This window comes from Anguilla rostrata, chromosome 4 (assembly GCF_018555375.3).
Source record: "Anguilla rostrata isolate EN2019 chromosome 4, ASM1855537v3, whole genome shotgun sequence".
Taxonomy (NCBI): domain Eukaryota; kingdom Metazoa; phylum Chordata; class Actinopteri; order Anguilliformes; family Anguillidae; genus Anguilla; species Anguilla rostrata.
The window spans coordinates 59,896,715-59,921,096 of record NC_057936.1 but is presented as its reverse complement, the minus strand read 5'-3'; the positions used below and the strand labels follow the sequence as shown (position 1 = coordinate 59,921,096).

The 24,382-nt window shown below is 55.2% G+C and overlaps 1 protein-coding gene across 1 annotated transcript in view; it reads left to right on the top strand.

Moving 5' to 3' along the window:
* Positions 1-24,382, top strand: part of mast2 (microtubule associated serine/threonine kinase 2) — a 127,929-nt gene that overhangs the window by 23,567 nt on the left and 79,980 nt on the right. Inside the window, 2 exon segments of the mRNA XM_064333637.1 lie at positions 1,553-1,700; positions 3,445-3,587. Coding sequence (XP_064189707.1) covers positions 1,553-1,700; positions 3,445-3,587 — 291 coding nt within the window.

Genomic DNA, 24,382 nt, shown 5'->3' with positions numbered 1-24,382 from the left:
TTTGAGTATGCAGAGCGTATGCTAACGGAAGGCCGCCGCGGTCGCCGTGGCTGTGACTGTGATGGATTCCTCCGCCCCGGCTTCATTTATGCCGCTGCTGCGTTTGAGATGTGCCCCCCCACCCCCACCCCTCGTTTCTGCTTCCGTCAGCAAACGGCCCTGTATATTTTATGGCGTGTAATGAATATGCCTATTAAAAACACGGTTTGTGACAGTACGTTATGGTGGGCATGAAACGCCGTTGGTAAATGTAGAGGCAGAATGATAAATGATTAACCTGAATGTGTCAGGGATTGATGAATGCACCGCTGTTTTGTTTTACGTACTCTCAGAATCACGTCTGTGAAAGCTTATTGCAGCTGTGGCCTTCCGCAGCAGTTACACTGATGGCAGTCCTGAAGGACACACCCTTGCTACTGTTGGAAAACAAAACGTGTGCTTTTGAGGGCATCTTTATTAACGTGCTGATCGTGTGAGGGTTTATCTTTGCAAGTCCTGTCAGTACAGACCTGCTGCTATCCTTTCTGTGGGGCTGTGCATCTTCTGTGCAGCTATGGTTCTATGGGGCTGTGCTTCTATTGGGCTGTGGTTCTATTGGGCTGTGGTTCTGTGAAGCTGTGCTTCTGTGGGGCTGTGCTTCTGTGGGGCTGTGCTCCTGTTGGGTTGTGCTTCTTCTGTTGGGCTGTGCTCCTATTGGGCTGTGCTTCTTCTGTGGGGCTGTGCTCCTGTTGGGCTGTGCTCCTGTTGAGCTGTGCTTCTTCTGTGGGGCTGTGCTTCTATTGGGCTGTGCTCCTATTGGGTTGTGCTTCTTCTGTTGGGCTGTGCTCCTGTTGGGCTGTGCTTCTTCTGTGGGGCTGTGCTCCATTCACTTGTGCGCTGGGACCTGGAAGGACCTCACAGTGGCTAATTGGCATGCGTCTGATGATTTTACTTATCAAGCAATTAGAGGGCTGGGGAAGGCTGGAGGATGAGGCTCTTAATTATAATGTCCCCATTTCCACTCAGCAGGGAGAGTATTAGCGTCCCGTCTATAAAAGCTTTTGGCTTTAGCTGGGATTGTCCAGATCAGGAGTTAAGTGCGTGACAGTCAGTGTTGGAGCCATTTCCCTGTGTGTGTGGTGTGCGTGGTGTGCGTGTGTGTGTTGTGTGTGTGTGTGTGTGTGTGTGTGTGTGTGTGTTGTGTGGACTGCTAACACAGGGTAGAGGATAAAGGGGATATGCCAGTGTGTGTGCGTGCGTACACACACAGGCTTTGTTTTTGTTTGTGTGTACCTGTGCACCTCTCTCTCTGTCTCTGTCTCTTTTCTCTCCCTGTCTGTCTGTCTGTGTGTGTGTGTGCGCGTGCGCACATGCATGTGTTTTTGTCTGTCTCTCTCCCTGTCTCTCTCTCTGTCTGTATGCATGTGTCTGTGCTGGGTTGGCACTGGTTGCAGGTCTGACTAGCTGGGCACCCTGATCTATCACAGTAGCCCCAAAGGCCAGGTTTGGCTTAGTGCGTGTAGCGTGTGCGTGTAGCGTGTGCGTGACGCTCTCTCTCTCTCTCCTCCTGCAGAAGGAGTTTGCGGCGCCCCCTCCCCTGCTCTTCCGGAAGCTGAGTAACCCGGACCTGTCCCCCTCGGCCGGGAAGACCAAACTGCAGCGGCAGCTGAGCCAGGATGACACACGCGCCCGCCGCAGCAGCATGGCCTGCGGACTGACCGGTGAGCGCCGCTACACACACACACACGCACACATATACACTCGCACACACACTCACTCACACACACACACACATACACACGCACACACACACTCGCACACACACACGCACACGCACACTCTCACACACACACACACACACACACACACACACATACACACACGCACACATACACACACACTCATACACACACACACGCACACACCCACACACTCAGACACACACACACATATACACACACACACACACACACACACACACACATATATACACACACACACACTCGCACATACACTCACTCACGCACACTCACACACACACACACTCTCACACACACTCACACACACACACACACACACACACTCTCTCACACACACACAGACACACACACCTACGCACACACACACACATATATACACGCACGCACACTCACACACACACACATGCACACTCTCACATACACACTCGCGCACACACACACACACACACACACACACACACGCACACACACACACACACACACACACACGCAGGCATGGCTACTCTCACCCATGCTTGCACGTACGCAGTTCTCCTGCTTGCGCATGCATGCGCATGCAAATGCCTGCACATGCTCTAGCACACATGCAAATGCATGCCTGCAGATGTACACATCCTCGAGCAGCATGCACGCTGAATTAAACTTAGTCTTAGACTAAACCTCGACCGTCACACCAATGTGTTGCGTCACTAGAAAATCAACAGGCACATTGTCCCCTGCTCAAACGAATGTACCCCCATACACTGAACAGCTGAGCTGTGCTGAGCTGTGCTGAGCTGAGCTGAGCTGAGCTGAGCTGAGCTGTGTTCTGTGTTGCGCTGAGCAGTGCTGTGATGTGATGCTGTGCTGAGCTGTGTTCTGTGTTGAGCTGTACTGAGCTGAGCTGTGTGTACCACGTGTGCTGTCCGTCGCTGGCTCCACTTCCTGCCTCCGTCAGCCCTCAGTGTGGTAAATCACAGCCGGGGGTGGTGGCGGGGGCTGAATGGGGGGGGCGGGGGAGGCTGTGCTGTAGCACTCCCCCTAAAGCACCGCCTCAGCATCATCATCATCATCATCATCATCAGCCTCCGCCACTGGCCCTCCTGCTAACGCCAGGCTGAATCTTCCATAGAGGGCTTTGGCTAACGGACGCATCCACGGCGTTTCCACACGAGCGCTTTGAGGTGCTGGTGCCCTGTGTTTGGGGTAGCCCCACGGGCTCGCCCTCTCACCCTGGCGCCCGCCGCTGGCCCCTGCTCCTGCTCCGCCTGTGGATGGGTCACCTGTTCCTGACAGCTTCTCACTCCACCAGCCCTGCCGTACCAGCTTATGGCTGCTGCTGCTGTGATCGTACGCGTTTGCGTTAGCCGTGAAATGATCAGGCTTTGTGCGCGCCTCCTGCGTGATCCCTGTGAGCGTGCGTGCATACGTGCGAGTGTGCGTGTCTGCGTCTGCATGTGTGTTCATGCATGTGTGTGGGGGTTTTTTGTGTATATGTATTTATGCGTGCATGCATGCGAGTGCATGCTTATGTGTGTGTGGGGTTTTTTGTGTATATGCGTGTGTGCGTGTGTGTGCGAGCATGCTCACCTGCGCGTGGGGTTTTTTGTGTACATGTGTTAGTGTGTGCTTGCGTGTGAGTGTGAGTGTGAGTGTGAGTGTGTGTGTGCGTGAGAGAGACTGAGAGGTCTCAGCTGACCCTGGCTCCGTGCTCCTCTCTCCCCAGGGAAGCAGCTCCTGCCCCTGTCCAGCAGCATGCACGGCGGGGTCAGCCAGCTGGCCTGGCAGCAGCCCGGGGAGCCCAACAACATGGTGCGCATGAGGAACCAGTCCCTCGGCCAATCAGCACCCTCGCTCACCGCAGGCCTGGTGAGTCTGTGCATGCATGCGCTGCAGCTGCACTGGAACAGTGCGCCAGTGAGCACTTACGCAACGTGGCAGACAGGTGTAACACACACACAGGTACACACACACACACACACTCCACAGGCACATATCGCATCACGCGGTGGATGCATGCCGGCGCATGCACACACACGCGCGTCTCTGCAGGGGCACAGCAGCGTCTGTTTCTGGAGCAAAGAGACGGCGCAGAACTCCACGGGTCACAGGGACGGCTCCACGGCCATCTTAAATATCCCCGCCCACACGCGCGCCCGCCCGCACACACGCCTCCCCCCCACGCCCGCCCGCCCGCCTGCCCGCGTGGACGTGTCACTCACGCGGAGCAGCGCGTCCTCTTACGCAAGCCCCCCGCTCAGCCCCCGCGGTGCCGCACACGAATTCCACCGGCGGGACGGCCGCTCTGGAAAAACACAGAGAGACGCCAAAACCGTTTCCTCCGCTGGGCTTCCTGTGGGGGCGGCCTCGCCGTGCCGCAGTGTCTTTAATACTGACGCAGTCACAGTGATCTGCTCCAGCGGGTCCCAGCGCGGGGGGGTGGGGGGGAGGGGGGGGCGTGTGGGGGCGGTGAGGGAGGAGGGGGAGACTCACGTCGTACGCTAGTGCTTATTCCAGCTGGGCTCAGTCCGTTGCGTTTGCGCTGCTAAGCCACTACTCATCTGGATTTGTCATCACTTTGCAGATCGCTTTTGTTCACGTTTGTTACACACGCAGGCTGCCCGATTTAGGAGTGTACACGGAAAGCCGATTGCATAAATGACTTTTGGCCATGTGAGACCCCATCAATTAAAGTTCATGAAAGGAGCCTGGAACGTCAGTTTAAGTGCAATGCATACATTTCAGTAAAAATCCAAACGATCAGACAGAACTGTCTCTGATATGGGGGAAGCGCTGTGGAAAGGAGCTCCAGGTACGCGAGCGCAGGTCTGAGTTCGGAGCGGCGTGCAGTGATTACAGAGTGAGAAGAACGCCGGCGTCCGGCCTGCGGGGACGTGGATTCTGCAGAGCGGCGCGCTCTGTGTGCCCCGCCGCAACTTCCCCTGCGCCTTACGAGCTGAGGCTGGAGCGGATTTACCCAGACGCCCCAGCACGGGCGCTAGCTGGAGCAGGAGGTGTCTGACTGCGACCACTGTGACTCACCGACTCTTAAAGAGCATTACACTGCGCTATGATCATCGAAATGTACTGCAGTACAACAGCTCCGCCTGCTGTACATCGTTGGTACTGCAGCTCAGGGCTTGCCTTGGTACTTACACGCATATACAGATGTGCTCTATTCAGTCCGTTACTGTCCTGAGCAGTCGGGCACGCTAATGGTTCTTGTTTTTTTTTAAAAAGGAGAGCCCTCCTTAAATAGTTTGTTCGCTTTATTTGGATAGGGGGACAGCCGAGAGGATTGCAGAGGCAGATGGAGTCACAGTGCAGACAGAGCCGTGGTGGGGAGTGGAACCCCAGCCACACGGGGGAATTCATTTCTGGGTTCAGAGTGGGCTGCCCCACACACTGCAACACAAGCCTACCATTCCCCCCCTCCCAGGATTTCAGGCTAACTTGGATGGGATAACTTGAGCAGCACAGCAGCGATTACTGCACTATAGTGTTACAGCTTTCATTGTAATACACACACTGCTTTCACAGAGTTTGTCCCGGCAGGTCACAGTTATTTCTGATGTGCATTTAGAGCATTGTATGCTGTTAAACAGAGAGATCACACACAGTTATCAGGCACAGTTATCACGCACAGTTATCACGCACAGTTATCACGCTCAGTTAGCATGCGCAGTTTTCAGTGCTGAATCCTCCTCTCTCTTAAGCACTATACCCAGGTCTCCTATCTTCTGAAACACCTCCCACATACTTCCGCAGCCGTCACTATAATTTAGAGATAATTAGTCTTAATTATTCAATAAGGATGCACGCTGCTCTCCTATAGAGTAATTTATTTAATTGGAATGATTACGCTGCTTCCCACTAATGTCGGGGCGTGAGTGCCCGCCTGTCTCTCTCTTTGCCACTAGATGGCAGCGTTGCCTCTGGGTTGGCGGCTGAAGCTCCTGTGGGGTGGGAATGTGTGGGAACACTGACCAGAGCTCTTCTGGACCATTGCGAATGTTATTGGTCCCGCAGTCCTCAATTTTTAACACTTTAACACACCTGCAACAGAGGGATTACCTGTGTCAATACATCCCAAAATGTACAGCAGCAATCCTTCCATATCTGAAGCATAAATAAATGGTAGCGTAATGGTGGTATGGCTGTTGACTGCAGTGAATGGGTTTCCATCTGTAGCACATGAATAATGATGACGATGTGATAAAGAACAGGATGATTTTTGCTGGGAGTATAGAAAGGCATTATCCAGTCTCTGTTCTCTGTGATACTTACCTCCCTCTGACAAAACACAGCGCTGCCCTCTTATATAAGCCACTTTTACAGCGTATGGTGCTGGAGCCTGTTGTAGAGTGGAAAGAAAATGGACCCTTTTATGTTAAAGAGGTGTGAAAAAGCCACAATGAGTTTTGAAATGTAGTGCCTCTGCGTGGCCGTGATGCTGAAGCTGCTTATGCTGTGTGAACGCTTCATAACCTCGCAGTAATGCACGCGTGATGAAGAGGAACCTTCCGCTCCTTTGGGGCCGCTGTGTCCTCTGGAACCCGAGTGCTTTATTTGAGGGGCCTTCCTCTGCTCGTCTGCGCGGGCTCTCTGGCCTTCGTTTCTCACCGGTGGATTTGTTTCCCTGAGATAATCTTTTTTTAGGTTAGCGCTCGTGGGAGTTAAACAGGCTTTGACACATTTTAAGGCTTTAAAGTCGCAGCCCGGTCCAAACCTCGTTGTCTCGCAAGAAACTGTCCGGTGAAAGGTCCGGCTCAGAGGTTTGGACTGCGTGAGTTCCTGTTGCAGACTTGTTCGTTTGAGAGCGGGCAGCTGGATTTGACGATGGCGCAGGGAAGTCGCGGAGGGGATTCGAAGGCAGAGGTCGCCTGTAATGGATGGGGAGTCTCCAGCAGGGGGCGCTTGCCTTCGTCCTGCTCCCGATGGCCCGGGCCCTGGAGGTGCACGGCGATGTCAGACGCATTCCCCGAACTCCAGCGCCTCTGACGTCCCCTGGGGGGGGTGCAGGTGTGCCGACAGGCCCGGACAGGGCCCCTGTACACGCGCTGCGAGCGCCGGTTAGAACGCTGCGGTCCAGCCCTGCGGGCGGTTGTCGTGAGCGACAGGCCCCTCCCACCGAGGCTTGTGATGCGGTTTCTTCCAGTGTGAGCCAATGGGGAACGAGGGGCAGAACAGGCAGTAAACGCGCTGCTGTGGGCCTCCTTCTGCGAGACCAGCCTCAGGAGAGAGGGTCTGTCTGTGTGTCTGTCTGTCTGTCTGTCTGTCTATGCCTGCCTGCCTGTCTGTCTGTCTGTCTGTCTGTCAGGACTCTGTGGAACAAGATGCAGGGCGCTGGGGGAGAACTGACGTATTTGTTTCAGAATTTTGAGAACAGGCATTTTTAAAGCCCGTTTAGGGAAATTAAAGTTCAAATATCTTCCTGTTCCTGAAATGTAAAACTCCTGTCTGTGGCTGGAGAGCGGTGTGGGACGAGGCTCGTACGCAGTCATCACCATATGGTGAAATTTGCATGCGATTTGCATTTGCACATCATAAAAATGAAAGTCTTTGCATGGACGGGCGCTGGCTCTAAGGGGGCAATGCTATTGTCCCGTTCTGGAATAGATATTTTTTTTTGCCTCGTCATTAAAATGCATGCAGACGGTCACAGGGGGACGGGCGGCTTTGCCTTTTGAAAGGGCTCGTAATCAGGGAGAAGAGGCGCTGCTGCCGCCTCCCTCCCGAATTCACCGGCCAATTTCCATCCCTTCTTTTTCTTTTGCAAATGTGTGCTTTTCTGCGCTGCGGCTCAGCCCGGGAGCTGGAAAGGTCAAGCGTTTGTAAATGAGGCGCTGCCGCCCCCCCCCCCCCCCCCCCCCCCGGGTGCGTGCGGAGGCCCTGTTTCTGGCGCCGTGCTCCGGACGCGTCTGAAAGGCCAGATGAATGCAGCGCCTGCCCATTCAGCACCGGGCCCTTTGTCCGCCCCGTCCCTTCGGCTGAAGAGCACAGCTGCCTCCCGAAAGGAAGGAGCAGGCGATTGAGTCCGGGAGGCTCTCGCTCTCACAGGGAGGGATCGGGTGGTGCGGCCAGGAGCGTGCACGGCGCACGTGACCGGCGAGCGTGCACGTAGCACGCGCACGTGCACATGCATGCTGCCGAACTCTATCGCATTAACCTGTCGCGTCGTTTCGGAGAAGGTGCCGGAAGGACTGGGTTTGATGCTTTCCGTTTGCGTGGGGGGGGGGGGGAGGCGTGGGACCGAGAGGAGGGTGGATGTACAGCTGGAATCGGGAGAGAGAAAGAGATTGAGAGAGAGAGTGAGTGTGAGAGGGAGAGAGGGAGGGAGAGAGAGAGTGAGTGTGAGGGAGAGATGGAGGGAGAGAGAGAGTGAGTGTGAGGGAGAGAGGGAGGGAGAGAGAGAGAGTGAGTGTGTGAGTGTGAGAGAGAGAGAGAGTGTGAGAGTGTGTGAGAGAGATGGAGAGGGAGAGGGTGTGTGAGAAAGAGAGGGAGAGAGAGAGAGTTGGAGAGAGATGGAGAGAGAGACAGATGGAGAGGGGGAGAGAGAGAGAGGAGAGCGTGAGGAGGCGGCACATGCAGAGATCATCGCTAAACGAGTGTTGGAGAAGGGGAAGGATGGGTTTGGAGGTCGTTGCGTGGGGGGGGGGGAGGGGGAGATGTGGACGAGAGGAGGGTGTCAGTGGAAGGGGGAGAGAGAAGAGAGAGAGGAGAGAATGGAGAGAGAGAGATGGAGAGAGATGGAGAAGCGCTCTGTTTTCTGCGCTCAGCTGCGTCCCTCTGCGGCGCTCCGTCGCCCTCGGGGGATTTCCGCGGGGCGGGGCCGGCGTGGGGGGGGGCGCTGTGATTGACAGCGCGCTCGCCTCGGTGTGTACGACGCGTGAAGCCGTGACGGCACGGAAATACGAAACGATATCGCCGCGGCGTCCCGGGAAAGGCTCCGCCCAACCATGTGAGACACCCCATCACGGAAAGGTCCGGAACGCTTCGGGGGCCCTGCAGTTAAGGAGCTATAAAATATATAAAGCATGAAGCCGTAAACGCAGACCTCGGCCTGTTTAACACGCAGCCTGGAGCTGAATGACTGTATTTCTGTCTGTAAGTGAGAGCCCGTCCTCCTGCTGTATGTGAGCCAATGCGCAGGTTAAAGGGTCTAAAAACCTGTTTGGGCATCTTGCTTAACAACCTTCTCCTCTCTGAAGAGGTCTCTGTGTTCTTTGTGAAGCGCACACCAGAGCACGTAACTGACGATGACATAAGAAGGGCCTCAAACCCGGCTCCAGCCCCTGAGCTATTGAGCCTGAGGCTGAGGCTGAGGCTGAGGTGGTCCGGGGGGGGGGGCCTGATCTTTTCAGCGCTGGAGGTGCCGGCCTCAAAGAGGCTGCGTGAGTGGCGTTCTGCTGCGGGGTGAGCCAGGCTCGGCCCAGATACAGGCCAGCGTGCCGGTCCGGTGTGCTGGGGAAGGTGGGCCGGTGGGCAGGCAGGTGTGCGGGCGGGCGGGCAGTGTTCTGGCACCGGCGCCGGTTCTGATAGAGACGGGCTGCAGCAGCACTGAGGCACACGTTAGACTCCGGCCCGGCGATGAGACCGCAGAACCCTGGTCCTCCAGCACAGCCGTGTTATTGAGTTAGAGAAACTGCGTCAGGAGATGTGCGTGTGTAATCACAGTCTGTTTGCTTATTACGCTTTTTTGTATTTTTGACAAAGTTCAATATCAATGTCAGGCTGGAGAGATTATGCAGTGGACTTGGGTAATGCTTGCTTTTCAGTGATTTAACCGGATTGAGAAAGGAGTAAATATTTTGCCAGATGACTAGGTTGTTTTCTGTTGGTTTACTTTAGCAGTTCGCAGTCCACTCTCTCTGCTTCAGGAAGTAAAAGCAAACAATTATACCTACTTTCTGCTTTTTTGGGACTCTTTTTTTTTCAAGCGCATTTTTTTTCCCCCGTGCTCTGCTTGGCCTATTTTCCCCAAATAGCTTTGTTCTCTATATTTAGAGTCGCCCAACCTGGAGATGAGGGCTGGGCTTTGTTTTTTTGGGCCACGGGAACTGGAGAGCTGAGCAGCAGGGAGTCACCAGAGCGGATGTGGACAAAACTCTGAGGATGACACCTGTTCAAAAGTCATGATTTTATTGCCTTTTGATGTTCATATGAGCAATGCAGGATTACAGATCTGCAGCGTGGCTAAATCGCACATTGGACGTAGCTGAAATAATCTAGGCCTATTCATTTGACTGATTTGTCTTTTGTAGTAGCATGGATTGCTTTCCAGCTTTTTTAAGGCTTTTGAATTCATGTCCTTAAAATTCATGCCCTTAAAATGATGTGAAGCTGTGTGCTTGCCTGTCGAGGGATTATTATGATTGTTGGCACACTTCATGAATTATTTCCCTCATCTGTACCCCAAATACCCCCCACCCCACCCACCTACCACCACCACCACCACCTCCCAGACCTCCTTCATGCAGTTTCTGAATCCTTCTTTGGCATTCCCCAATTTCATTAGTCCTGTATGAAATGCACTTAGCGTGGGTACGAATGCTAATGCAGTCTGGTAATTGGATATATCTGGCGCTCTGGTTTCTGTAACCCAAGCTTGTTTTTGCTCTGTTCTGCACATTCAGTGTGTGCTCATGTTTTCCAGGAGAGATCTTATCTGCTTTTCCTCGGGTCAGGTCAGGTTTCCCCGAAATGACCCACCCTTTTTGGGGCTTTTTGGGTTTCCCAGGCATGAGGATAACATGTCTCTTAATCTCAAATGAATATAATACATTAAATATGTGTCTTAAGACTCATAAAAAGGTCAGGGTTTGTTTGGCTAGTAGTTTTGGCTGCGTTTTGTTTGTATTCGCCTGCGTGTTAGTAATTGAGTCGTTCACAGGCTGTCTGGGGTTAAGCTGTAATGCGTGTAGGTGAGGGTGTCTGCTCTGGGTCTCTGGGCCAGTTTGCGGCTGCTGTGTGAGCTCTTAAAATGTATCCATTTGCATTCCAAGACTCTCAGAGGCACAGTGGACCTGACAAAGTAAACATGTGCTCATAATATTAGTGGACCAGTTCCCTTTTCTAAAAGGGAAAGGTCTACAACGTGTAGGCGGGGAAAACATGTTGTACCTATATTTGTATGGCGTGAGTCAATTCACACTGTACAAATATAGTTAATTACGCTTTTTATAAATATATGTTGTGTTATTGCCAGCTCATTTCGCCCCCGTGGTGACCCCTGCTGGACGGAGGCCAGATAACCGGTACGTGCGTATGAAAAACGAAATCCTTCCGCTCGGCATCGCTGCGCGTTTGGAGCACGGGGGCTGGAAACAAAGCAGAACGTTATTCACGGCCCCGGGCTGCTCATCGCCTGCTGTGCCCCCCCCTCCCTTAAAGAGATCACACAGTCGAGGTTAAGACTTTAACCGAAACCCTTTTCTGCAAAGCAAGCCTGCTCTCCTCTTTCCCTTTGAAGACGCCAGCCATAAAGGAAGTGCAGAGTGTGTTTGAAGTGGCGTGTCCTGGAGGACGGGGGGGGGGGGGGGGGGGCAGGCGCTACAGTGAATGGGGCTCTGTTGTCCCAGCTCAAATGTGGTCCCCACATGCTCGCTGCCGCTTGCCTTTGAGCGATGACATCATCGCTGGGCACTGTTTCATTCTCCGCATGTGTGAGCTGACAGCGAGGAGGCGTGGCTAATGCGCCTCGCCCGATTGGCCGCTCTCCCTGTGACGCGTTCCTGCTTCCTGACCTCGGTCCCGCGGTGGGCGCTGGCGTTCGGAAAGGCTTGCGATCGGGGCAAGCGAGCGAGAGAGAGAGGGAGCCGGAAGGATTTACAGCATCGACGGCCTGTCGCGTGCTCTGCCCCTGAGACAGGCCTGCGTGCAGCACTCGGAGCCCTCTGGGAGACCCGTCGCTCGTCACAGTCGTCACGACTGGGCGCTGATGGCGCGTCGTCTGCAGGTGCGGTGCCTGGGTCCGAGGCCCTGCTGTGGGAGCGGTTACTGTTTATGCTTTTTGTTTTAGTTGTGAAATGCTGTTCCGGTATTGCAGAATGGTAGTCACTGGATGCCTTTTGTTAAGGGCGGTGTTATGTTAGCTACAGGTTGCAGTGTTCTTTTTTTTTTGTTTCAAACCCTTACAATTGACAAGCATCTCGAATGACCTGACCTTCATTCAGCGCAATGGTCTGTGTGAATGCAGAAAGATCTTTTATCTGCAAAACCATTTGTCTTATTTACATGGAGAATGGAAGTGTGGAGTCTGGAGAACGCGGTGCGTTAAACACGCTGTGGGCTTTTGAGGTGTTGGGGATGGGGAGACGTCTCGCCCCTGGGGGTGAGGAGTGTGTCATTTTCACTGCAGCGGGGTGTGGCGGAGCTCTGGGGGGCGGGTGTTTGGGAACGTGGGCGGGCTGTTCCCCCTGCTGTAAACTCATCGGCGGGACGGACCGGAACCGAACTGTCCCCGGGCCGGCGGGTGTGACACACGCAGCGGGCGCTAGCTCTCCTGTAGCACCCCGCAGGCACTAGCTCTCCTGTAGCACCCCCGCAGCCCGTTACCTTCCTGCCTCTTTAAAAATCCCAAGGAAACCGAAGGCCTGGATGTGACGTTTCAGCGCTGTGCTTAACGAAGCGGCCTCGCCGTGAAAACGGACGCCGCCGGCAGATCGATGGCACGCCTCCCCGGTCTCATCCGCTGTGACCTACTTCCTCCCCTCCCGCTGCCTCTCCGCTCAGAAGCGGCCCTTCCTCGGCCCGAAACCTGCTCGCGCTCATAACCTGCCCAAATGGAGCCTCCCGGGGTGGCACGAGGGCGGGGGCCGCGGGGGCTGGGGGGGTCCGGTCGGGAGCCAGCCGCGTGTGAGCCCACCGGACGCAGACGCAGAGCCGGAATGGCTTCCTTAATCAGGAGTGAGTGTCGCTGCGCAGCACGTCTGGGAAACCTGTGCTTGTACGGCAGCGCCTTTGTTCTTAAACCCCTCCTCCTCCTCACCAGTCCTTCAGCATGTGACCCGTGTGCCGCTGTGTGACCCTCCCCAGCTCCTCCCCAGCCCGGCTGCGGTCGGTTCAGCAGCCGCGGTGAGGCGTGGCCCCGATGACACGCCCCGACGCCATTCCATCTCGTTGCCACGGCGTCCGGTTGATCATATCTATTTCTGCGTGGAATGCGGACGGGGACAAAAGACACGCAGGGTTTCCTTGGCAACTGTCGGGTGGTGGGGTGGGGGGGGGGGGGGGGGTATAAATGTGTTTCTCTGTTTTCACTTTTTCATTCCCCCCCCCCCCCCCCCACGTGTTTGAAGGTTCCTCTGTCAGTCATAATTGAGGGCAGCTTTCGTCTCCGTGTTCCGTGCTGCCGCTTCCGTAGGTGAGAATTAAGGGACAGACCTCAGGAGCTCCATAACCATTTCATCCTCTGCGTGTGTCTTAACGTCAGGCTGTCGGGGGGCCTCGCTTGCTTCTGATAGCGAAAAAAACAAATCAACAGCTGTGGTTACGGTATTGCAATGTTTTGTTCATACCCTGAAATCTGTCACTGCGGGTGCTTTTCCGTATTAGTAACACTTTCCACACCGCTTTTAAATGAAGCCCCTTTCCCCCGGTGTTCCAGCGGCTGGTATGGAGTGTGTGTAATGGGACTCGAGGAGGGGAGAGTGAACTCTTCTCCTGGATGATTAGCTGTGGAGGATGAGGAGCTGCCGCGCGGCGCTCTTCGGCGTCGTTCCTGCTGTTTGATCTGAGCGGAGCGGCGGAGCGAGCGGCGGCGCTGCTCTCCGTCGTTCACGCTCGCTTTAGACTCGTGAAGCTGCAGGAGCGTGACACGCGCAGGTCACACGCAGCCCGGCTCGGGATGCTCAGTGTACCGCTGACGTTTCTCTGTCCTTTTCCGTATTTCAGTAAGCCTGCTGAACCTGGTATTCTGTAATCTCATTGGGAGTGGAAAGAGTCCAGTGTGGAGGACATTACAGTCTGCAAACAGCAGGGAAACTCTGTTTCTAAGGAACAGAAATTGGTCTGAAGGAAAGTGGCTTTTCAACCAGCCTGTCCAACCACCTCCCCCAAGCCTGACCACCACCCCTCCATCCCCCCTTGGCCTGACTGACCCAACTGACCCTAGCTTTTTACTGATCACTTGTCTTTAATTGCTGCAGTGATTGATTGGACACGGTAATAAACGATGTTAACAAGGCGACCGCTTTCGGGGCAGTTAATTGCTCAGAGGTAATTAACGGCTGTCCTCCCTGCCCGTGGGCTTCAGAAGGCCGCCTTTACCCCGCCCTACAGTCCCTTCTCCCACAGACCCGTCTGCCACGCCAGGCACTGTGCCGCAGACAAACAAAAGCTGTTTGCTCTGTTTCCTCGAACCCTGTCCCCATGTGGGACAGGGTTATGGGACAGGAGCCAGGCTGGGGTTAGGAGAGGAGAGGTGCAGTGTGGAGGTGGTTTGAGGACACCTGCTCAGTGCTGTGCCTCACTGACCCTGTTCTGTCCTGTTGGAAAGTTTGCGTCCGAAGGTGAAGCGTCATCGTGTGAGCTGACAGCGAGGAGGCGTGGCTAGTGCGCCTCGCCCGATTGGCCGCTCTCCCTGTGATGCGTCCCGCTTCCCGTCTTCCTGTCCTGCGGTGGGCCCTGGTGTTCGGAAGGCTTGCCATCGGGGGCGAGCGAGAGAGAGAGGGAACCTCAAACGCGACCACACACGCCGGAAGGATTTAAGATCCGCTCCGCGTTTGTGGCACCGTGACCTCTGACCCTCCCCCCGCTCTGACATCACTACCGCCATTGTGAATATGTTCAGTCCACCAACCGGTCTGCCACGCCAGTCACTGTGCCGCAGACAAACAAAAACTGTGTGCGACCAGTCGATTTCCTCGAAGGGGGGGGAGGATGTGTGCGTGGGACAGGTTTATGGGACAGAAGCCAGGCTGGGATTAGGAGAGGAGAGGTGAAGTGTGTGGAGGTGGTTTGAGGACACCTGCTCAGTGCTGTGCCTCACTGACCCGGGTATATCCTGTTGGAAAGTCTTCACCATTCAGAATTAAAATCCAAATGCGTATACCGAGTCCTTCCAGTGATTCTTAAATGCTACGCTTTCGTATTGCCAGTTACTACATCAGGTATTGATGTTTTTTGGCACCTTACAGACCGTAAAGGAAGTGGAGAAAGACGACCTCTTCCTGTTAAAGCTCACCGGCTGCATGCCCCCGTACCTGACACTGAAATATGCGATAGATGTAATGTGCAAATGGATTCAGTGTCAGCAGTTCAGGACTATGAGTTGGAGATGGGGAGGTTTAGAATCGTTTTACAGAATCAGCCATACGACCAAAGATCCAGTCATTCTGAGGGTGAAGGCTGGGTGAGCTCAAACGTTCTTGGTCAGTAGTCTCTGTGGGTGATCCCAGTACATCCCAGACGTCACTGCTCACTGCTGCCTGGTCGCTCATTAAGTCTGTGCGATGGCGCTAGGGTACCGACATTTTCAGACTCCACGCAGACCTCCTTCTGGACTGCAACGGGCGGTGGCCATGCCCTAAAAAGCAAATGTCTGTGCACTTGACTGATTGTGACTGAGTGAGTGATGAAGTTGACAGCATTGGTCGGCGGTCCAGCCATCATCACTCTGGCTGTTTGCTACCTGGTCTTGGTTTGAGGCACTTTGACCGCGAAGCGTCCCATGTCGCTGGCTGCCCTGTCAAACAGCGGGCCAGCCCTAAAAATGCAAATGTCTGTGACTGACTGAGTGACTGAGTGAGTGATGAAGTTACACCATTGGTCGGCCGGTCCAGCCATATACTAGGTTTTGACCTGGTCTTAGTTTAGTTTTGACCGCAAGTCCCAGCGGCTCTCCCTGTAAACACTGGAACGCACGCACCGTCCCGTCCCTGTACGCCCTCCCCCGAGCCTCCCTCCCCCCCCTTCCTTCCCACACGGTGCGATGTTTCTCATTTTCACCTGAGGAAGCGTGGCGCTCTTAGGGTTCAGCTCAGCTCAGCGCTGCTCCCTCTGCAGTGCCCTGTGTGCGCTCTCATTGTTATTCTCCTCAGGCTGCACAGTGCTGCTGCTGTTCTTGTTTAAGCGGTGGAACGCGGTGTCTCGTGTGATAGTCCTCTGATGTCCGCACACACCAGTCAGTCCCCGGGGTCTTCCTCCTGAAGTCTGGTCTGCTTCTTAAGGCTCGGGACGTCTGATCCGCAGCACTCTGCCCCAGCTGGGTATCCACGCACACAGACTGACGAGGTGACAGAGTCCAGTCTGAAGCCAAATGGGTTCAGTCTGTGAGAGAAACGGCTCTGAAATGCTTAGGACGGGATACTAGTGCTGCAGTGCGGGAAAGGGTCTGAGAGGCACACACACACTGACTCACGCACACACACACACTTTGTCTTTCACACGCACATCAAACACTTTGCCTTTCACACACACACACTGACTCACGCACACACACACACACACACACAACTGACTCACACCACACACACACACACACACACACTGACTACACACACACACACACACACACACACACACAACACTGACTCACACACACACACACACACACACACACACTGACTCACACACACACACCACACACAACACTGACTCACGCACTCACACACAGACACACACACACACACACACACTGACTCACGCACACAACACACACACACACTGACTCACGCACACACACACACACACACTGACGCACACGCACACACACACACACACACTTTGTCTTTCACACACACTCACACACACATCAAACACTTTGTCTTTCACACACACACTGACTCACGCACACATGCACGCACACACATCAAAAGCTTTGTCTTCTTCAATCTCACACACACACGCACACATCAAATGCTTTGTTTTCCTCAATCACACACACACACACACTTGCATGTGTTTAATGAGTGCGCTCCCCCTGGGTTAATGGCTGGGCCCTGCAGGGGGCAGTGCTGTGCTGGTGCGGTTCTCACAGTGAGAGGCACAGTGCTGCCGGATCAGTGCTGGACACAGAGCAGCTGCACTCTGGTAAATGAGGGACTGAGCCCCCCCCCCCCGCAGGCCCCGCCCCCTCCCCCTGCTAAACGAGTGCGCTTTAATTAAGAGAGCCGGCCCGCATATTAGCTTTCTAATTGTATGACGACATTTCTTGCTTTCTTGATTTATTCTTGGGGCGGCTTAGTGTGCTGTTCTGTGCGCTGGCTCTAATGTCCCCTATCCATCACATTAACAGGGTGAAGTCCGTCCAAGGGCCGCCTCTCTCTCTCTCTCTCTCTCTCTCTCTCTCTCTCTCTCTCTCTCTCTCTCTTCTCTCTCTCCCGTTTCTCCTCTCCCTGGCCTCCCCTCCTCTCCCTCTCTCTCCTCTCTTTTCTCCCTCCCTCTCCTCTCTCCTTCCTCTCCCTCCTCTCTCTCCTCTCTCTCCCTTTCCCTTCCTCCCTCTCTCTCTCTCTCTCTCTCTCCCTCCCTCTCTCTCTCTCTCTTCCCCTCTCCTTCCTCCGCTCTGAGGAAGCTGACCAAGCCGCCTTGCGAGACCTGCATCCTGAACCCGACACCCGCACCGCGGAGCCCGTGTCCCTCACGGGGGACGAGAGGGGGCCCTGTCGGCTAGCGGCGTCACCGGCCGGGCGGGTCGGGCACCGGCGCTGCTCGGTCAGACGGGCCGTACCCGCGGCGTATCGATCACCGCTCCGCTGGCCGGATCCCCTTACCCTCCCCCCGGCCCGTGCGTTTCTGACGGGCCGTTAGCCGCGCCGCGCGTCGCGTTACCCATGATGCATCGCGTGCTCACCGCGCCCATCGATCGCCCTCGTCATCATTAATAACTATTGGATTTGTTTCACGCCGATGCTTTTAACGGGCGCGCGATTGCTGCTGGTATGACCCCACCCCCCCACCCCCCCGCCATGTCTGGGAAACGCTCAGTGATTTCCACATCGGCGTTAGAGGGCCTTTACTTTCCCTCTCAGATGTGTTATTGAGAGGCAGTGCAGTGGGCTGTGGTACACTCAGACCGTGTGAGAGGCCGACAGGAACGCGCTGCTGTGTTTCTCTGGTGTAAAGCGCTGCTCTGTGTGTTTCGGCCCTGCCCGTGCGGCTCATTGGCACCGCAGCCGGGGAGCCACATTGTTTCTGTGCCGTTAGTGCAGAAGCTTTTGTTTGCCGCGGTGCACGCGGTCCGCAGAGCCGTCTGTAGCTGGCCTGTGTGCGTATGGCTGTTGAGTGGCACACGGCCTGTGGTTTGGCTGCAGCTTATTTGAGTGTTTGTGTGTGGTTGTGTGGCATGTTAAGGGGTTAGGCAATAGCAAGAAGGGAATTGCATTGTGTTTTTAATGATTAATGATGAGACTCAGCCCGTGTCTCTTCAGAAACGCTAAAATGTTAAAATATTTTCCATTACCTACCCACAGCTTTTAAAGTTTTGTGTGATTGCAGACCCGTACTATAGCTGGGGTGTTTGGTTCTGATGGCCTTGGAATGTATCCTATGCATGTGTGTTCTGCCCCGCCCCCTCAGACCTGCTCTGCCCTGCCCCCTCAGCCCTGCTCGGCCCCACCCCCTCAGCCCTGCTCCGCCCCGCCCCCTCAGCCCTGCTCTGCCCCGCCCCCTCAGCCCTGCTCCACCCCTCAGCCCTGCTCCGCCCCGCCCCTCAAGCCCCTGCTGCCCACCCTCCAGCCCTGCTCGCCCGCCCCTCAGCCCTGCTCGCCCCGCCCCTTCAGCCCTGCTCGGCCCCTCCCCCTCACGGTGGAAGTGTAATTAGCCAATGAGGGTGCTTGCAGCAGCCCCAGGGAGTCTGTGGTCTGTCTGAGGCAGATCATGCAGATGCTGCACAGCGGGAGGTGCAGGAAGCTGGAGTTTGTCTTTGTCTTTGTGTCTACCTGTCAGCGCGTGGATTCTGACCGTGTGTTAGCAACAGTGGCTGAGCTTATGGGTGTGATCCAGTTCTTTTTGTCTCGTGCCTTGGCTGCTTTGATTACTGCTACATGCTACCTAAATTATGCAAAATTTGCATTCCTCTTTTTTTTCCCAACAACAATAGCCTGTGGTTTTAAATCTGTCTTTCGTTTATAAATAGCATCTCATCTGCTCCTCTTATAGCTCCCTTAAGTCCCTTCCTTTGACGTGTTTGTGTGTGTGCGCGCGTGTGCGTGTGCTTGTGGGTAATTTTCGCAGATAATGCACTGCACCTGCCTGAGCCGCTGTGTCTATCCGCCTCGCTCATCTCTTCCCCCATCGGCTCACTTTAATGCCCCCACACAAAGAGAAGCAGGGGTTAGGGTGCCGCTTGTCGCCGTGGTGACCACGAGAGGAGACGGCTGTTTTTAGAGGGCAGAAACGCAAGCCTTCGGGGGGGGGGGGGCGTTGGAAGAGCGAGAGTTCCAGAGAGGAAAGGAGAAGTGGAGATCTGCATGTCGCTACTTGCACTGATGTGGACGAAGGATCAGAAGGTGACATCCTTACAGTCTGACAGATTCAAGAGAAGGCCTTGGACGGAATTCAAAAGCTGTGATGTGTATTCCTAGATCTTGAGATGCCGTCCATCGCAGTCCCTATGCGGGCCCTAAGAAAGTGCTATTTCAGTATAGATACCATGGATACGGTAGCCTCGTACGCAAAAGGGAGACATTGGTCTGATCAGCATCAGTTCCTGTGACAGGTGTTTTTTCTGTTCCTTTCTGGTACTTCAGTGTTTTGCTCAAGTGCTTTCAGCGCTCTCCCAATTGGAATGATGAGTCACGGCTCCTAGCGATGTCCCAATTCGCACCGCGTCCTCCGCCATTTTAGCAGACGCGCCTCCGCTGTCCTCACCCCGCCGTCCCCCCAGCTGGGCTGCGTGGCACGGTGAGGGGGGGGGGGGGGGGGGGGGGGGGGGGACTCGGGAGATGGGGGGACTCAAGGAGACGCTAGAAGAAGAAAAGCGGCGGTTTTTTGGTGTGAGACGACAGAGGGGAAAAACAAAAAGAAGGACTGAAGCGAGTGAATCAGCTGAAATCAAAAGGAGGTGGAGTGTGTGAGCGAGCGAATGAGTCTGGGCGGAGTGGAGGAAGAGGGGGATATCGGGGCGAAGAGCGCGTGCGGAGAAAGCCCGGGCTTAGCTGTGTGAGTTAGCGCTCGGGCGCTAGCGCTCTGGGTGGAGAGCAGAGGGACTGACTCAAAGAGGATGGAGGTGCGCGCCCAGGTGGATTATGGGATGCGGCTGAACCCGTGGCTTTAACACGCACGGCTGGCAGGCGTGACCGACACAGCAGAAGCTCAGAGAGGTGAGGCAGAGGAGCACGGGACACATTGCGCACGTTAAGGAGGATGAGGTGTAAAAAATAAAAAATAAAAAGCCTGTAAGCAGCCAATTGGGGGAAGCGTCCATGGACGTGGACAGGCGAGGTAGAGAAGCATTGTGACATCACTGATGCGAGTGAGGGGGGGGAAGCGAGGGGAAGGACGAGGCCCAGCCTGATCCATGTAGCCAGCACGCCTCACCTTACAGGCACAGGCACACAAACAACACCAGCCATACAATATCCGTGTTCAGCTGAGTGAGGGATGGATGGATGTGACTTTGTGTTTGTCATAAAAGATGACCTTCACAATACTGTCAGTACGGACTGAGTCAGATGGCACTGAGGGAGAAAATGGCCGTTTGGAATGCGTCTCTGCGGATGGAGGTGGATTCAGTCAGGGATGACTGAATGGCTTTTGTTACCATCTAGTCATTAACAGCAGGTCTCATGGTCACCCATTCTCTTTTCCAGCCCTGTCCATGTTTTTATTCTTCCCTGTTAGCGTGGCAACCGCAGCGACGCTGAGCTGCCTTCATTAATGGGTCAGTATTGATTAAGCTGAGGCATGAAATGCCTTAAGTGCTCAAACGTCCAACCCAAGTGTGAATTCTGAAAGGAACGAAACAAGCGAATAGCGCAGCACGTAGCCCAGAATGTTATTCAATACAGATATTTTTTCCTTCTGAATAAAAGCTCTTTTAAATTCCTTTTCCTTGCAGTCCCAATGTTCCTGAATCAAAAAACACAAGCATGGCTGCCTGTCAAGATTCGGCAGGCTTGTGTTAGCTGCGTTGTGAGATGGAACATTCTGGAAAGAACAGCACTGAGATTTTTTAAATGAGTTAAGGATGTGGCTAATCTGATATTCTTTCTTTCCCTATGATAGATGTCATAGTGGACTGAAGGGGGGGGGGGACTTCGCTGCCGTATTTGAGGACGAATGTTCTCCCGCTCGGTGAAAGGGCTAGCGCTGGCAGAGCGCGGAAGCAGATTCGTTTAGCCGCGTCTGGACAGGGGGGCTGGCCGTCGGTTTCAGGAGATCTGCTAATTCGTTTAGAGTGCAGAGAAAGCCTCCAGGATCACAGGGGCGTGTGGATATCTCCCCCACAGAAAGGAGGGATGAGGTAATCCTGTTTGGCCATATCTGAAAGCCCTCACTTATTAGGGGAGGGGGGGGGGGGAGATTGAATTGACTCCCAGCTCTCCCGTCTCCATCTCCTGCCCTGTGCCAGCAAATCACTGGACATTCAATAAACACACCGCCCCCCTCCCCCCTCGTTCTGTTCTGTTCTTCACTTACGGGCTTCTCAGTTCCCCTTACTGATTTACATGTGGCCGTTAATCTCCTGGAGGCTTTTTACCGCGAACCTCGCGAAGTTGATCCGGCCGTCTGCAGTTTCACGCTCGTCCAGGTTGGTGTCGCTTTGTGTGCATATCAGTGTAAACTCTCTCACACACACACACACACACACACACTCTGCAGCAAGAGCTGTCTTCACTACCGTTCTTTTTCTCCACTTGGAATCAGGATTTTTTTTGATGTTTCCAACCATAGCTGTGACTTCCTCTCCCGGGCCGTGAATCTCTAAAACCCGCAGCCGAACGCAGCCGCCTGCGCAGACTGGGGCTCGGAAGTGCAGAGGAACTACAGAAGGCTCCGGAAGGCCTGATTAGATTGAGCGGTTTTTTTTTTACCCCCAGGTCCTGCGCTCTTACAGGACGGGCGCTACGTGTCTGCGTGCGCTCGCTATCCAGCCTCCCGCACGCTTCCCTAATCAAATATTTACCGGCCCTCCTGTCCCGTGCTGCGACAGGGACGCGCGGGGGCTCCGCATGAACACCGGGAGAGAGTCGGCCCGCGAAAAAATAGTTCCATTATTAATTTATGGCCTCTCTCTGCCTCGGGAGCAGGAGCGCGGCGCTAACCGCTAACCGTCTGCATACTGTGGTGTGGGAAGGAGCTTCTGATCGCTGCAGTACTGTCTGTGGTGGCAGAGTACCCTCCATAAAGCAGCCTGTGCTCTGAATTTAGACGTGCGCGCGTTCCTCCTCCTCCTCCTCCTCCTCAGGCTAACAGCCAATTTATTATCCCCCCCCCCCCTGTCGGGGGAGCGTTTTTGCATGGCGATTCGGTCGTAAATGTGTTATCGGAGCCTTAAGGACGGCCTTGTTTCCACGGTGCCAGCTGGTTATCCACTCCTCCGTCTTTCATTAACCGCTGGTTGCCTGGGCGGCGAGCTGCTCTTCCTGTCCTCCTCCGTTTGCGCGTACCTGTGTGGGTACGGCCTCCTCCCATCATGCCCTGCTGCGGTCCCCGAGGTTGCCCCGCCCAGGCCGCTCTGTCCCACGTTGGGTGTTGTTGGGTGTCTAATTTCCCCCCCTGGCCCCTGGTGCCTTCTCTGAGGGGACGTTTAGTTTTTGGTTTTTTTTTGTGCTGCGATATTGCTGTGGGTGGGAGGAGGCCTCTCTGTGCTCAGTCACTCGCAGGCCTGTGAAAGCCCTTCATTACATAACATTACGTAACATTACATTACATTACATTATGTTACAGGCATTTAGCAGACGCTCTTATCCAGAGCGACTTACACAACTTTCACATCGCATCCAGTCATACAGCTGGATATGTACTGAAGCAAGTACCTCGCTCAAGGGTGCAACGGCAGTGTCCTACACGGGAATCGAACCTGCGACCTTCAGGTTACAAGACAAGGCTTGCTCTTTACCCGTTTCACTGCCCTGCCACCCCCCCCCCCCAGCCCACGCCCTCGCGCTCTGCTAACCCAGAGAAAGCCGAAAGGAAACCCCCCCCGTGTGGGGGGACACTCCGCACGGGTCACAGCCCCCCCCCCTTCCCCTGCGCTTGATGAATGAAGTGCCGGGACACGGGAGCGTCTCTGTTATTTCACTAGCGTCCCATCGTTTCTCCCCGGCCCCTAATGACGTGCGCTCCGCCCGCAGGGGGGGGCGGGGGGGAGGGGCTGGTGCTCAGTAAATCTCTCTGCAGTTAAGTGAAACACCGCCGTTCAGCGTGATACGCGGTGCCGGTTATCTGCGATGCGTAAATCAGGTGTGGCACGCTCGCTAAAAATAACGCTCAGGTTTGTCGCGCTCGTTTCTCCTCGCTGGTGGCGCTGGGGGGGTGGGGGGGGGCTCTCTTTCACACGGCCCTGTTAAACGGTCCCGGGGGGGGGGGCGCGGCTATTTTTACGAGCGGACGCTCCAGTCACGAGCCGAGCGCGCGGAATGCGGAAGGAATCTGTTTCAGGAGCCGGCCGGTGTGACCGCCTTCAAGCCGGGACTTGCCGTAGACTGTTGGAAGGTTTTTTTTGGGGTTTTTTTAGGCGTTGAGGAATGGGGTTTGGCTCTGTGTGCGTGTGGGGGAGTCCGACCCGCACCCCGCAGCTCCTGCTGCAGAAAACAGCGCAGGGTTGGGCCCTCGAGACACGCCTTCACCTCGGGGGCACGGAGGCCTGGCCGTTTCCCTGGCTGCCCCCTTTGTCTGGGGTGGCCCGTGCGTGGAGGGGGGGGGGTGTCCCAGGCCGGGAGGTCAGGTCACCCCTGCCCTGCAGTCACGTTCCTTACTGATGCAGCCTGGCCGGGGAGCGGAACGTGCTTTTAGCGCTTAGCGGGTGTTCGTAGCGGGTTCTGCACGGGGGGGGGGGGACGTGCCTGCCGCTGGACCCAGTGAGAAAATGCTGGGCTCGGCAAAACTCCCGGCTGTACAGCCTGACAGGCGCTTTAATTAACCTCTCTTAATAAAGTACAGGCGCGGAGCGGAGTGGGGCTGCTTTTTTTAATTAAGCCGCCATGTTGGGGGTGGTGGAAAGTGGTGTGCCCGGGGTCCGGCTCGCTTGCACACTCTCTCGCTCTCTCTCTCTCGCTCGCTCGCTCTCCCTCCTTCTGTCTCCTTTCTCTCTTTCTCCTTGCTCTCTCCCCCTCCCCTTCTCTCGCTCACTCGCTTTCTCTCTCTCTGAGTACACACACTGTGTAATTTCACACAAAATGTTGAATGATTTCTTGGCGTCTGTTGTCAGAAAGCTTGTGTCCTCGCACCCTGCCCCCCCCCCATCCGCACCCCCAGCCCCACCCCCACCCCGCGCCCCAGGCCCTGCTGTTAAGGCTCTTCCCTGAGGCCGTGGAGCGGGGGACACGAGTGAACCCCGCGGCTGTGTGCTGACACAGTCCCTCAGTCAGAGCAGAGCCCCCCCCCCGGCCCCCCCAGCCCCCCCGGCCCGCTCTCTCATAACGTCTGCGACGCTGTGTGCAGATTTCACCGTCCTGCTTTAGTCTTCTGGGTGCTACTTCCTGGCCTGGGTGTGCGTCTGAGGGGCCACACACACACACACACACACACACACACACTCATCCCATGTAAGAATCAGG